The sequence below is a fragment of the Mustela erminea genome, chromosome 9 (assembly GCF_009829155.1).
Source record: "Mustela erminea isolate mMusErm1 chromosome 9, mMusErm1.Pri, whole genome shotgun sequence".
Classification (NCBI taxonomy): Eukaryota; Metazoa; Chordata; class Mammalia; order Carnivora; family Mustelidae; genus Mustela; species Mustela erminea.
The window spans coordinates 111,353,841-111,368,404 of record NC_045622.1 but is presented as its reverse complement, the minus strand read 5'-3'; the positions used below and the strand labels follow the sequence as shown (position 1 = coordinate 111,368,404).

General features: G+C 56.6%; 1 protein-coding gene across 1 annotated transcript in view; it reads left to right on the top strand.

Annotated features, from left to right (window-relative positions):
- The window catches only part of SHANK2 (SH3 and multiple ankyrin repeat domains 2), a 459,921-nt gene that overhangs the window by 80,677 nt on the left and 364,680 nt on the right, over nucleotides 1-14,564 (top strand). Inside the window, exons 5-6 of the mRNA XM_032360192.1 lie at nucleotides 1,100-1,208; nucleotides 13,987-14,138. Coding sequence (XP_032216083.1) covers nucleotides 1,100-1,208; nucleotides 13,987-14,138 — 261 coding nt within the window. The remainder of the gene's footprint in view (nucleotides 1-1,099; nucleotides 1,209-13,986; nucleotides 14,139-14,564) is intronic.

Sequence of the window (14,564 nt, the reverse complement as noted above, 5' to 3'; positions counted from 1 at the left end):
GGTGGCCCTTCTGCCTGGCTCTCCCCCTGATGTGTCCCCACGTCCTCTGAGCCCTGACAGCTTTGTAGCCCAGCTAATGGTCCAGGTCCTTACGCACCTCCCTGCCCAGCCCTGGAATCCGCCGGGATGGTGGCCTTTCAGCCCCAGGGTCTACAAGCTTCTAGTTTTTTTGATGACCTTCTGATGTGTACATAAAAATGTGCTTTTTGGATTAAAAAAGAAAAAAACAATTAACTACATAGCAGTGGAAACATTAAGCGTGCACAAGTGTATGTGTCTTTGGACATTTGTTAATTTTGGCTCCGGAATGTAGGTAGAGTGTGGGTGGAGATCCAGCCTGGCCCCGGAGCCCCTGCGGCCGCGCCGTGTCGTGGAAGCCATGTGCAGGGGGGTGCAGACTCGGGCCAGCGACAGGAGATCGCCTGCTCAGGTGGAGGCAGATTGGATACTGGCTTATCCTCAGGGGGCGGGGGCCGTCTGCTCTGCGGCAGGAAATCGTGGTTTCCGTTACAGATGAGACCGGGCTAAGCTGGGGAAACTTCCCTCCCCACCAGGCTTGACCCCCAGGTCATTCTGACCCCATGAGAAGGGATTATCTCTTTTCACCTTGAATTGCTTCATGGCAAGACATCCCTGTGTCTGTCCACGCAGTCACAGGTTCACTGAAGAGTGGATTAGCCAAGCGGGAAGCTGCCCTCTCTGCTCTCCACTGCGGCTGTTGCTTCTCAGATTAGAAAGCACGAATGTCGGTGCTTGGGCCTCGTTCCCAGGAGAGGGACTCCGAAGCTCGGGTATAGACCCTAGAAGCTAGTTTTCCAGAGTGGCCCAGGTGGCTCATCCTTTCATCCGCAAAGGAATGTCCTGTGGTCTTGGCATGGACGTGAAAGGCGAGAGATTTCTAGAACCTTCATCCCGGCAGGCTGATTGTGTCTGCTCCACGCTTGGCGCTGGGGTTCCATATACCGTGAGCCTCTGCCGGGTGGGTCTGTAGCGTCCTGTGCAGGGGCAGCTCCTTTTCCACAGAGGAGGCCGGAATGCACCCTTGAAGGACCCTTCTGGGGCCTGGAAGACGTTTCTGTTTGTTGATTTTTCCCTTTAGACCAATCTGAAAAAATTTATGGACCACATTCAGCACCGTTCGGTGGAGAAGATCGTCAAAATGCTGGAACGAGGCCTGGATCCGAATTTCCATGACCTGGACACGGGAGGTAGGTCCCGGGCGGAGAGGACATCGGTAAGCCTCACGGAAGCGCAGATGCAGTCCAAGAACGTGCCTCTGTTATCAGATCCCACATGCACGGGTGATAGCTATGCTGTACGTGGTTTTCAAAAGTACTTTCTAGCTCCCGGTTAAGTTCCGGATGAGAGGGGCCGGCTGAGCTGTGCAGCGAGCACAGAGCCTGGCACATAGTAGGCGCTCGTGCACGGCTGTTGGGAGAGCGAATGAAGGAAGGATGGTAAGGCGCGTGGCCTGTGGTGTGCCCGCTGTGGGAGACACACTTACAGGTGCACGTCTTGCTCCCCCTGCTGGCATTTGGGCTGCTCATCATTGGTGGGTCTGAAGAGCCTGGGGGTTCCCAGATTCTGCCCTTTGGCTGTGGGGCTGGACAGTTTCTCCTTCTTTAAACAATTGCAAATGAGCAATGACCTCTATTTCATCTCTCTGCCCCGCCCCCCTATTATTGAGATGCAGAAGATCCCTAACCCTGTTAGTTTCAGGCTAGGCTCTGGATACAATAATTGGATACATTGTGTCCTGAGGACCACAGGTCTGGTTAACTTGTTACCGGGTACAGGGAACATGTTACTGTTCTGAGTACAGAGAACTCATTAGCTGTCCTCCTGTGCTCTGTCAGGACTCCTACAGCTCGTAACTGGGGATTCCTACCGTTGGCCACCTGTGCTGTCCCCACCCGCCTCCGGCAGCTGGCACTCTGCTCTGTTTGGGGGTGGGGACTTTCAGATTTGGCATGGAAGCGGCCTCATACGGTACCCGACGTCGTTCACTTAGCAAGCTGCCCTCAAGGCCCGTCCATGCTGTCCTCCTGCGTTGCTTTCCTTTTTGTGGTGGCCCTTCTGCCTGGCTCTCCCCCTGACGTGTCCCCACCATCCTCTGAGCCCTGACAGCTTTGTGGCCCAGCTAATGGTCCAGGTCCTTAAGCACCTCCCTGCCCAGCCCTGGAATCCGCCGGGACGGTGGCCTTTCAGCCCCAGGGTCTGCAAGCTTCTAGTTTTTTTGATGACCTTCTGATCATTTTGTGGTGGGATCGAACTGCTTTGTGGGCCCGGACGGCTGTTTGTGGGGGAACTGTGTCCTGGGCTGTGGGATGTTTGCAGCCTCGCCGGCCTCCACCCCAGGCCCCAGTCGCAGTCTGGGCTGTGACAACCAGGCTGTGTGCAGACACTGCCCCATGTCCCCTGGAGCAGAGCACAGTCACTAGGTGAGAGCCTGTGCAGTGGGACTCGCTGAGCTGGGCTGGCTGAGAGGGGGCTCAGGCAGACTTCATGGCCTCTGGGGGCATTTGTCCCTGTTGGTTGGTAGTGTTCCTCCTGGACTCACTCCCTGCAGGCTCCCTTTCCCCACCGCTGGAGACGGGCCCACCCTCCACCTGCGCCACTGTTACCTACATGTGTCCTGCCCTGTGGCTCAGGTACTGAGCCCACAGCAGGTGCAGATGTCAGCTCAAGGATGGAGACTTCTCATCATCTCTTGGGGCTCCTCTGACCCCTGCAGCTAGAGCAAGACCCCGCCTGGGCCCATCCGGCGGTGCCCATCCCCGCCCAGCCCAGGCTGCGGTGCTGCGATCCGTGATCACAGCTTTGGTATCTGAGATGCCAGAAGATGGGACCTGGGGGGGCGGGGAGCTTGACGGCACATGTGGCTAGACCATGGAGGTAGCACATGGAGGGCACATGTAGAGAAGTGATGTGTCTGTGGTTCCCTCCTTGGGCCTTTTACCTGGATGTCCACCAGCCTGGCCTCGTCCCTGGCTGTTTCCAGATGATTCCACGAGGGAGAGCAGGCAGTAGGGGAGTCCAGGGGTCTGCCGCAAGCTGCTCTTCTTCCCACGTGTCCCCTTTCCGTGGCCTCCTTTCCTGGAACTGGCGTCTTCCAGATTCTGGGCTTGTAGTGACACATCCTCCAGGGCAGACCCTCTCCTAGCTTCTAGAACCACATAGCACAGACCCCGAGTTATTTCCAGACAGAGGTCCGCACCATCTCTCATGGCCCTGCCTCCAGCTGGACGCCACTGGCAGCCTGGGCCGGTTCTTTCTCTCGGGCAGCCTCCATCTTCACTCTTGGCCGGCGGCTCGCGCCATCGAGCTCTGTGTCCCGTTGGGTGTTGTGTGTGTTTTTCTAATCATTTTCTTGTCTGGACAGATAGACTAGAAACGGTTACTTATTTTCAAGTGTGACATGTCTAGCAGAGACGCCGACATGTGGCAGCCAGATCGTAATGGACCACGTGCAGATCTGTCCTGGTCGTGCCTAACGCTCCCCGAGAAAGCAGAACCTTCCCCATCTCCTCTTTGCCCCCCCCCTTTTTTTTTTTATTAGTGGACTTTATTTGTTAGAGCAGGTTTAGGTTTACAGGGAAGTGAGGGGAAAGCTGGAAGCTCTGTGGGAGTCCCCAGTAACCTCCAGCCCCGCCGTTCCCAGCATCCTGCATTTCGACCAATGGCCACGACAGCTGTCCGTCACCACAGAGACACCGAGCAGCCTCTCTGCCCTCGACTTCGTCCGTGCTCCCCTGTTCACCCTCCATCCCTGCTAACACCCGGCAGCACTGATCTCTTCACTGTCTCCATGGTTTTGCTTTTTTCCAGAACGTTGTAGCGTCGAAACCATACAGTATGTGGCCTTTTCAAATCGGCTTCTTTCCCTGAGGAAGGTGCTGTGTTTCCTCCATGACTTTTCGGCTCGGGAGCTCCCTTCTCTGTAGTGCTGAGCCGTGTCCCCTTGTCTGGACGGACCCTGGTTTATTTATCCGTCCACCTGCTGCAGGACGTCCGGCGGCTTCCAGGTCTCGGGAGTTGTCAGAAACGCTGCTGCAACATCTGTGGGCAGGTTTTTTGTGGACATCGGGGAACATCGGGAACCACTTGTCCTCCCGCCCGAAGCCAACATGCCGAGAAGCCGTGACCCTTCTGAGAGAGCTGTCTGTGTGCGACGGTGACTGTGGAAGGCGAGTCCTGCCGGGGGGCGGCCCGGGAAGGTGCCCGGGCCGCGGAGAGTCGGGGAGACACGGCGGCCTGAGGTGTTCCGTCGATGACAGTACCTACGGGGCAGGGACATCGGAGAGCCCACTGCAGTGTTTCGTGTCTCACGTGTGGTGTGTCGTCGCAGCGGGGTCTCTGGCAGGTCCCGTCACGTTAGCGGTGCAGCGAGACCTCCGGGTGTGGTTTTCTCCTTGTCCGGGAGCCACAGGGATGACGCGTGTTGGCTGTCGGGGGCTGCCTCCAGACGACAGGTCGTGTGACCGACCCGTCCCGCTTCTCCTGGGATGGCCCACGTTCAGGAATCCCCTTGGTCCCCGACACACCCACACAGTCGGTCGCCCCAAGCGTGACCAGAGCACTTAGTAGTCACGTGATCACAGGCGAGTGAGGCGGCCCGGGCACAGGAAGCCTCGTTTCTCTCAATTCTCGTGCGTCCGGTGAGGCTGGCCTGCTTCGTGTGGCCAGTGTCCTCTGAGCGCAGGGGAGGCAGAGCCTGACTTCTTCGCCCTGGGATTACAGGGTCCGCACTCTCACCCCCGGAGGGGGGAAAGGAGCTGAGTCTCTTTCCTCACCTGCGTGCCTGGTAGCACAGGGCTGGACCCTGGCTGGTGGAGGGTCTGTGACCTCCGAGCGGGTCACCTCCGCGTCCCGGGATGGAAGCACGAGTGGCAGCCCCAGGCAGTGCCGGGGGAGGGAAGAGCTGCCTCACGTCCCCTCTTGCCCTAGACGCTGCATTGTTGTCCTCCTCGGCTCTGACCCCGTGGCCTCTCTGGTGTTCCAGCAACTCCACGCCGGGCTGGGCGACTTTGAACACACCTGGCGAGACAGCAGTCTTCCTCACCCTCCCCTGTGCGGAGACGTGAATGCACCTTGCTTCCCACGTGCAGGAAACACCATGTTCGGACATGGGCCACGTGTAGTTCTTGGGACGCTTCTGGGCTGCACGTGGGGGCCGGAGGTTGGGGAAGCCCCCCTCTGGCTGGAGAGATGCCCAGGAAAGGATGAGATCTCCACACAGTGACCCGCTCATGGGAACAGCAGCTGGGATTACAGCCAACCGTCGCGTGCCTCGTCTAGTGGAAATGTTCCTGAGTCACCGCAACAGTCCTATGAAGACATAAAGCCTTGCCCACCGGGGTCTTGGGCACATCTCCTGCTTTGGTTGGATCCTCTGGGACACGTGGCCTTCTGAGCCCTGAGGAAGGAAACCAAAGTAACAATCTGAGCAAAACTTAGCATAGTGCTTTTATGACCCGCCGTGCTCCCGAACCTGCCGGAATCCCGGGTGCGACAGCCGCGGGGTATTAACAAAGCCGGGAACCGTCTTTCGAATCCTGAAACATATGGAGGAGTAAGAGTGGAATTTTCGTGGGCGGGGTGCATTTCGCCGGGCACCTGCGATGGGTCCGGACTGCACCCGGGAGAGCCACCTGCAAGGTTAGTTTCCAGGGTGGTGACCGCTCTTTTCCTAGTGGGGCTCCTGTTCGTCACCTGTGCCGAGAGGTGCCCGTCACTGCAGCTCGGCTCCGTAGCCCCTGTGCAAACCCCAGAATGAAATTTCCAGAAATCATTGCATTGGGTAAACGGGAGGGGGCAGTCCGAGCAGACGTGGTTCTGGAACCTCGTAAATGTCAGCGGGCAGAGGGTGGGAGGCGCCCGGAAATCCACCGTTAGACTGTGCCACCGGCGGGCTGGTCACATGCACTTCCTGGTCCCGAGAGACCTGTCTAGAAACGGGAGCGTGGGTGGAACTTCTAGTTAGTTCAGGGTCATGTTTCAGCAAGGGTCTTAGGTGACTCCTAAGGTGCATGGGGCCGGGGAGGGTGGACCCCTGTTGGGCAAGCAAGGGATTGGGGTGGGCACAGGCATGGGCGCCCGCAGGAGGGGCCCTTGGCATTGAGCATCTGCCAGGGATGCTGGCCAGGGGGAGAGGAGGTCAGTCTGGTGCTTCTCACAGCGACGCATGTCACGACGTGCACACGCGGTCATGAGCAAAGGCCCTGTGGTCAGGAGCATCTCCTCAGAGGGCCAGCTGGGAATGGGTCAGCAGCAGCCTCGTCCCATCAAACTGTCACCCGCAGCATGAGCCCTGGGGCTGTCCCTTCATTGCCGACACAGGGCAGCGACTCTGTCAGAGCAGTGTGAGGTTTACAGAGTTATGAAGATACTCCAGAATGTTCCAGCTGCACCATAGCCCATCTGCCCTGCTCCTGTCTTACCAGAGTACAGCGCATTTTATAATCAATGAGCCAATCCGGATAGGTTGCTGTTAACCAAAGTGTGTGCTTTCTTCCTGGTTCATTCCCTGTCCCCAGCTGGTTAATGTCCCTTCTCTGCCTCAGGAGCCTCATGGCACGTGGTTGTCTTATCGCCATGGGACCCTCTTCATTGTGACTGTTTCTAGGGCTCTCCTTGGTTTTGCTGATCTCAGCCGTTTTGGGAACCGGTTGGGCATTTTGTGGAACATCCCCCTTGTTGGGGTTGTCTAGTGTGTGCCTCGCGGTCAGGCTGGGAGGAGGCCCCCAAGGTGAAGGGCCCTTTCCCCTCACATCCGGCTCGTGCTCCGCACCTGACTCGGCCCCATGGTGCTGGCCCTGCTCACCCGGCAGGGGTGCATGTCAGGTCTCAGCTGTATGCTCCCTCGCTCTTCCCCTTTACGGACTGTCCTCTTTGGAAGGAAGCCGCTCTGCACAGCCCACAGCTAGTGCGTGGGGAGCTGTGTGCCCCGTCCTTGAGGACAGAGCGTCCACACATGTGGCGGAATTCCGCGCGCAGGTGTGTGTTTCCTCCGCATTCGTTCATTCACCCTCGGTTGTCTGTGTGGACGGCGGGTGTTGAATTCATCATCTAGGTCAGGACCCAGTGCTCTAGCTCTGCCCCCTGGGAGCTCTTTCAACCGGCCCCTGAGGCCCTTGGACAGACCCCATCAATGTGGGTCCTTGGTTTTTGGCCCCTTGCTTACTATCCGGTACTAGAAGACGCCCCAGGCTCCTTCTGCGCATTTCCTGCCCAGACCGGGAGCCCACCAGCCGTCCAGGAGAATGGATGGAGAAAGGTCATAGGAACCAGAATCTGGGTGTTGTGTGTGCTCATCGCCGCTGGACGGCACTTGCTCCCAGCACAACAGCCTGTGTGTGTGTGTGTGTGTGTGCGCGCGCGCATGTGTGTGTGCGTGTGTGCTTGTGAATGTGTGCGTATCTACAAATGCTTCTGTGTATAACCATCTATATCTGTATTCAGTCAACATGAGTGCGCACTGAGGTCTCTAATCCGATCCACGGCCACGCAGACCAATGCCACCCCTTCCCTGGCTACGCCGTCACCGCCCCATTGATAGTGAGAGGCCTGGCGGCCACTCTCTGCCATCTGTTTGTCTCGTTCAATCCCAGGACGCATAAATAGTCCCTTAACCTGGAGGACACGCCAGTCCTTTTACCACACAGAGGACATGCCAGTGGTCCGCCGGGCAGGGCAGAAACCCCAAACTTTGTCTCCCTTCTAAAAACATTCAGCTGTGTCTATTGTGTAATACATTCAATATGTTCATACCATAAGGTGTGCATAATTTTTTGCATTAAAAACATTATTAAGATATAACTTACGTGTGATTTGGTCTTTGTGTTTTATAAGGCTTTATCAAGATACATTTTGCGTGCCACTGGATTTAGCCAACAGAATTGTACAGTTCAGGGGTTTTTAAATATACGCTCAGAGTCGCACCATCGCCGCTGCCTTTGGACACCCAGGCAGGAGACGTTGTGCCTGTGTGTGGTCATGCTGCACACACTCCCCGGCCCACGGCAGCCACCTGACTGCTTCCTGTCTCTGCGGGAGACCGAGTTGCACACTACGAGGTCCCAAGTGACATTCTGTTGCATGGGCCACTTTTGTTCACCCACTCATCAGTTGGGACCGCTGGGGTCATTCACACTTCTTGGGTAGAGTGGACATGTTTTTAATCCATCTCATGCACGGACCCGGGGGACCTCTGGGGCATGGGGAAGCTCCGTGTGGAACCTTTTGAGAAGCTGCTGGATTGGTTTCCAATGTTGCCGCACCCTCTGGCATCCCAGCCACGGTGCGTGGGAGGTTCCAGTCCCTGCAGCCTTGCCGACGCTCCACTACCTGTCTGTTCATTACAGCCATTGTCGTGGACGTCCCATGTCCCCATGGTTTTACTTGCATTTCCCTAATGACCCATGATGACAAGCATCTTTCCCCGTGCTTACTGACCATTTGCATATCTTTGGGGAAGTGTCTATCCGGATCCTTTGCCCCCATTTCGATTGGGTTGTGTGCTCTTGTTGAGTGGTAGAAGTTCTTTATATATTCTGGATACAAATCCCTAATCAGATATGTGGTTGCAAATACCATCTTGCAGTCTGTGGGTCATCTTTTCACCTCTGTGGTGCTGTCCTTTGATGCACAAAAGTCTTTAATTTTTAAAGTCGAGTGTGTTTCTTCTTTCTTTTGTTGTTTGTGCTTTCAGTATCCTATTTTTTTTTTCAATTAAAATAGAAATCATGCCTACCTCAGGGTTACAAAGATTTACTCCTGTGGTCTTTCCTATAATTTCAGAGCTGTAGCTCTTACATTTGTGAGCCATTCTGAGTGGCGTGCATCTGGCATGACGTAGGGCTCCCACGTGGAAATCCAGCTGTCCCAGACCATTTGTTAAGCAGCCAATGACTTTCCCCGTGGTCACGTGTATTTGTAAATAAATGGGTAAACCTGTGTGAGGGACAGCACCGTTTTTCTGGGTTTGCTTAATAAAATGCCTGATCCGGTGGGAGAATGGTGCCGCGGGCCCGTGCAGCCTTGATGTCTGTGACCTGGGAATCTTGCTATGTCAGTTTTCATTCTGAAGATCTAAGTGGGGCTGGAGATTTTTTATTTTTCCTTTCTTTTCCTTTTCTTTTAATGAGATTTTACATTTCTTTTTTTTTTTTAAGATTTTATTTATTTATTTGAGACAGGGGGAGAGAGCACAAGCAGGCAGAGAGGCAGGCAGAGGAAGAGAGAGAGAGAGAGAGAGAAAAGCAGGTGCCCCACTGAGTGAGGAGACCAATGCGGGACTCCATCCCAGGACCTTGGGATCATGACCCGACCCAAAGGCAGAGGGTTAACCAACTGAGCCACCCAGGCATCCCTCTTTTTTTTTTTTTTTTAAGATTTTATTTATTTATTTGAGAGAGTGAGCATGAGAGAGAGAGAGAGAGAAAGCACACAAGTTCGGGGGCAGAGGGATGTGGGACTCGTTCCCAGGACCCCAGGATCATGACCTGAGCCCAAGGCATACCCTTCACCAATTGAGCCCGTGCCAGGCACCGCCAGATTTTGCATGTCTAACGAGCGACTAGGCTGTGCCCATGGAACTCACTGGAGTTCACAGGTGTTCAGAGCAGTGGTTCTCATGTTGAAAGCCACAGAAGGAGGTTTTACCAGTCCTAATCTTGGGTTCCTAGCCACACTGATTAAACCAGTATCCGGGTGTGGGACCAGGTGGTGTCGCTGCGCAGTCAGGTTTGCGAACCCATGTTCTCCCGCCGAGCATGTCCTGGGACCACCGGCCCGTCAGAGGTGCAGGTCCACATTCTTTGTATTAACGAGCTCTTTGGAGGGTTCTTAACTCATGCCCACATCTGAGAACCACAGGTCCAGGTAATGAGGAGGGAATCCCTCAGTGTCCTCTCTGGTCCTTGGGAACTTTGAGGTGTGGCCTTAGGCCCCTGGATTTGTCACAGAGATGGAGATGAGCCCACATCGGTGCTATAGGAAGGCTTCTCACTGTCGAGGCTGTGACATCTGGGGACACGTCAGATTCTGCTGACCCAGAGGAGAGAGGGGCTGAGGACAGGCAGGTGCGTAGCGCCACTTCTCTGGCTTTGCTTCCACTTCTCGGGTGACCCCTGAAGAGGAGACATCCCCCTTGTGTGGACTTTCGGAACATTCTAGCGGGAGGCCGCTTCTCTCCTAGAGGGTTAGCAAACACAGCTGCACCTGGCTTTTTTCTCAAACTCCTGGTCAGGAGTGTTTCGGGTCATCGTCCCCAGGGTCACATTTTGGATGGCAAAACGTCCATCTGACGCAGAAGGGGCGTGTCCTGTTTTAGAGAGCCGCGTTTTCCTAAAACGGATCGCTTTAGGAAAGGGAGGGTGAATGTGAGTGAAGGCGGAAGCCTGACTCCACCGGGGTATTGTGCCTCTTACGTCTTGGGGGGGGGGTCTGTCTCTGTGTCAAGCAGGTGCGGCGAGTCTTACCTGGGCTGTTCCTGTAGATCTGTTCTCTTCGAGCTGCTGGGAGCTTTTTCATTATGAAGCACTTTCTGAGCCGTGACTCCCTGTTGCCCTGCACTGTGGGCGGGGCAGGGTGGTCTGTGCAGCGCAGAAGGAGAACCAGGCCCTGTGGGGTTCGAGGTGTCCATCCACGTCACAGCTGAGCCCAGCCTGGAGCACAAAGGGTCCAGATGCAAAGCCTGGTGTTTCCTGCTTGGGACATTCTGCAGGAGGTGTGCGGGCATAGGGAAGGGGGTGTATGATCTCTCAACTGCGGATAATCTAATAATGAGTTTTATATTAGAAAGCAACACTAAGACAATTGAATACACAGGTTGTACGCCCTCTCACTTGTGAACGCAAATACTAATCTTCTGATTTACTCCCTTTCAACTGCCTGTGCGTGTGTAGGATCTCTCTGCATCCCTCCTGCCCGTCTCCACTCACCCATCGCTTCCTCTCCCTCTCTCCCTCCCTGTGTCTACCCACCCACTCACCCATCCACATAGTTACCCATCAGCCCGTCCGTCCGTCCACCCACCCACCCACCCACACATGAGTCCGTGTGCTCATCTGACCGTCTGTCCATCCATCTGCTTATCCAAGCATCTGCCCAGCCCCTCATCCAGCGATCTTTGACCTATTTATTCGCCCATCCTACAGAAGCTCAAGGATGCTGTACTCACTGTCCTCCTGGGGCGGCCACACAGCACTGAGTAGGTGTGGGAATGTTTGTTTCCTCTGCCCCCCGTTCTGGGATCATCGGGACTGTCCCTTGCTAAGAAAGCCACATGCGACTGTGACCAAGCTGTGGTGGGGTGGGAATGCTGCCACGGTTCATTTGAGAAATTATCGTTTTTGTTATGTAAAATCATGAAGTCCTTGCACAGGCTTGGAAAAATATGGGGAAAAAGCCGTAACAAAGAGAGCAAGATTTGTGTCTCTTCGTGAGCGGAACTGCTCTGGCTGGTGGTCTTGGAGGGCGCACCTGGGGGTGGGCACCTTCCAGTGGGGGCACGTGCATTCCGGCCTCACAGGTCCCCGTGAGGTGGGGGTCAGGCTTTTACCCTCGCCTTGCAGGGGAGAAGACACCCAGAGGGTCTGGGGCACCTGCTCAGGCCATCCAGCCTTCCAGGAGCAGAGCTGGGTTTTGCTGCCGCTCAGCTCTGTTCCTCCAGGAGGAGCCGCTCACCCACACGCTTGGCTTCCGAGGTCTTTGTCTGGCACTTCAGTGCTCCCAGGAGCACCCCTGGGACCCATGTGCACACCGCAGCCTGCAATGTACGGGGTCCCCTGCCCGTCCCCTTGTCGCCGAGTCTGGACAGGTTGGAAGCCAGCCTCTGGCGCCCTTATACTGTGCCTCCAGCTCCCTCGAACCTCTCACCCCTGCAGACCCTCCTGCTGGTGCCTCTCGAGGCAGCCGGGCCGGTCTAGGCAAGAGCGTAGTAGGTGTTCATGACCGTCGGGTAAGAGAACAGTCTCTGCCCCACTGCGTGGTCCCATTGAGACCCGGGGGCCTTGTTGAGGTTCTCGTGCATTTACTGTAACTGAAGTGACTTCAAAATGGAACATTTTCGGGGAGCTGTGGTGCAGGTGGCACAGGCACGTGGCCGTCAGTCACGCAGACCACGCAAGCCCCTGATGGCCACACACTGGCGAGTCGGACGGCATCTGGAGGGGACGGGTCCATCAGCACCATACCGGGTCTCACCGGACCCCTTCCCAAAGGGTGTGCCAGCTGGGGGCTCTCCCGGCCTCGCCGGGGCGGGTCCTGGTCAGGTTTGAACTGGCGAGTCTGCAGTGCGTCATTCGGGCAGGGCTGTTGGAGGAAGTTACCTCTTGTCATGGGTGTCGTCCAAGGGCTGGAGGCCCCCTCAAGTATGTAAGATCTCCTACCGTTAACGGGGTGCCTAGTTCTCTATTCAGTGGGTTTTAGGTGCCCAGCACCGCCCCAGGGCCTGGCTCTGCCGAAGGGGTCTGTGGTCTGGAGCCAGAGGTAGGACTCCAGCCTGGGTGACACTTGCATTGGCCATGGAGGGACAGCCAAATAAAGACTCCTAATAGTTTTGAGGGCTGACTTCGCCCCACGTGTGCATCAGTCTAAACTGACCTACTGAGGGACCAGCTTCCCCAAGTGGCTGTAAGAAATTCGACTTTGAGGTGGACATACTGGTGGCTCCAGAGGACGGGGCCCTCCACGCACTTCCGCTGCCGCCCAGGGGACCGAGCCCACCCCGATGCTGTCCCACATGTGTGGCCAGGATGCTGCTGGGGCTGAGGCAGTGAAGCCCGGACCGCTCCCTCTCCCCACTCTACTGGGTTGGAGTCTCTCCCTGAGTTTGCATCTCTGCACGTCTGCCCCACGAGGGGCTCCCGCCCTGCTCCACGCGGTCTCAACCCCCGACACCCCCGCACCCCGTGACACCTTCCGTGAGGGTGATTCCCCTGACGAGTTTAGAGAGCCCTCAGAACAGTGCTCGTTCGTGGGTAAAAACGGCTGGGGGCAAGGCGGGGGTGGCAGAGCTGAACTCAGGATGCGGCTGCCCTTCCTGGGGACGGCCAGGGACGTGACCGAGGTGAGGTCACAGGGGAGTTCAACTCCAGATCAGATGCCCCAGTTCTTCTATTCTCAAAATGCACTTAAAGTCAGAACGACTCATCATCATCCAGGAGTGTCTCTGGGTCCTGGGGACATGCACGTTGTCCTGGCGCTCACGGCACTCTTCTGGCAGGTGAAAGCCTCTCCGATTGGGCACGTCAGGGCCATGTACCTTGCTTGGCAGTGGCGATGGTAGGGAGAATGAGCAGAAGAGAAGGTGCTTTAACCAAATACCGCCCTCCCCATCATGGCCAGTGACAGACTGGTCCCGAGTCGGCTGTCCAGGGTGCCGGGGGACCCTTTGTAACTTGTAACCTTGTCCCCATGGGGGCGGGCTCCATCGTTCTGTCTCCAGGGCTTCTGGCCCAGCCCTCTGCCGGTCATTTATTGTGCTGACCCCATTCAGGTCCACCCACCCAGACCCCGACCTCCATGGGGCACAGACTCCACACCACCCTTACTCTGTGTGCCTGCAGCCTAAGTCTGGCTGTCCTCCAAGATGCCCATAAACGTTGTGACACTGAGATGCGGAAAGGCGGGCATCTGCCTTTCAGACCTTTAACTGCAGCCCTAGTGGCCATGGCTCCCGCCGGGAAGCCTACGGATGGGGTTGTGGGATTCTGTCCTTGGGATAGGGCAGTGAGGACAGCTTATCAGCCCCACTGCCGAAAAAGCAATAATGTGGAAACTCAGTCTCTGCCCCCATTTTGATTTGCACGTGACCCCGAGGGTCACCACCATTGTCCCCGTTGAGGCCGTGCTACCCCCGTGGATACTGGGGTCGGTTCTTCAGTGTCACTCAGACTTTGCACTTGACTTCGTCGTGAGCCATGTGCCTTGGCCATTTCCCCTGGTGCATGTCCTGATCTTGCGTGTGTTTGGGTCCCACAGAGACCCCGCTGACCTTAGCCGCTCAGCTGGACGAGCCTGCGGAGGTGATCAAAGCTCTCAGAAACGGCGGCGCCCACCTGGACTTCCGCGCCAGAGATGGGATGACCTCCCTGCACAAAGCCGCCCGAACCAGGAACCAAGTAGCCCTGAAGGTACATTACGCAGCCCGTTCACCCGGGGGGGGGGGGCTCCCTGCTTCCTGTCCGATCCCTGGCATCCGTGCCTGTTCCCTGTTCCCTGTCCCTGTCCCACGATGGCCTCCTGAGCTGACCCTGAATTGTGTTCCCACTGGGATTTGGACATCCAGGGGGGGCCCGACCCTCTCTTCTGGGGAATCTTGAATTTGGTGTTTCTAAAAGGTCATCTGTCCATCTGGCTCGGTCAGAGGCCTGTGTTTTGGGCCAGGAAGGGCAGTGCTGAAAGGCACTCCCCCACCTCCCCGGGAGGAGGCTGCAAACCCAGAGCCAGCCTCGCTGCCACCAGCACCCCCCTCGCCGGGTCTCTGGAAGCCCACCGGGGGGTGCTTTCACCCCTCATGCTCCCCACAACCCCTCTGCATACTTTACCTGTCCTGGCCC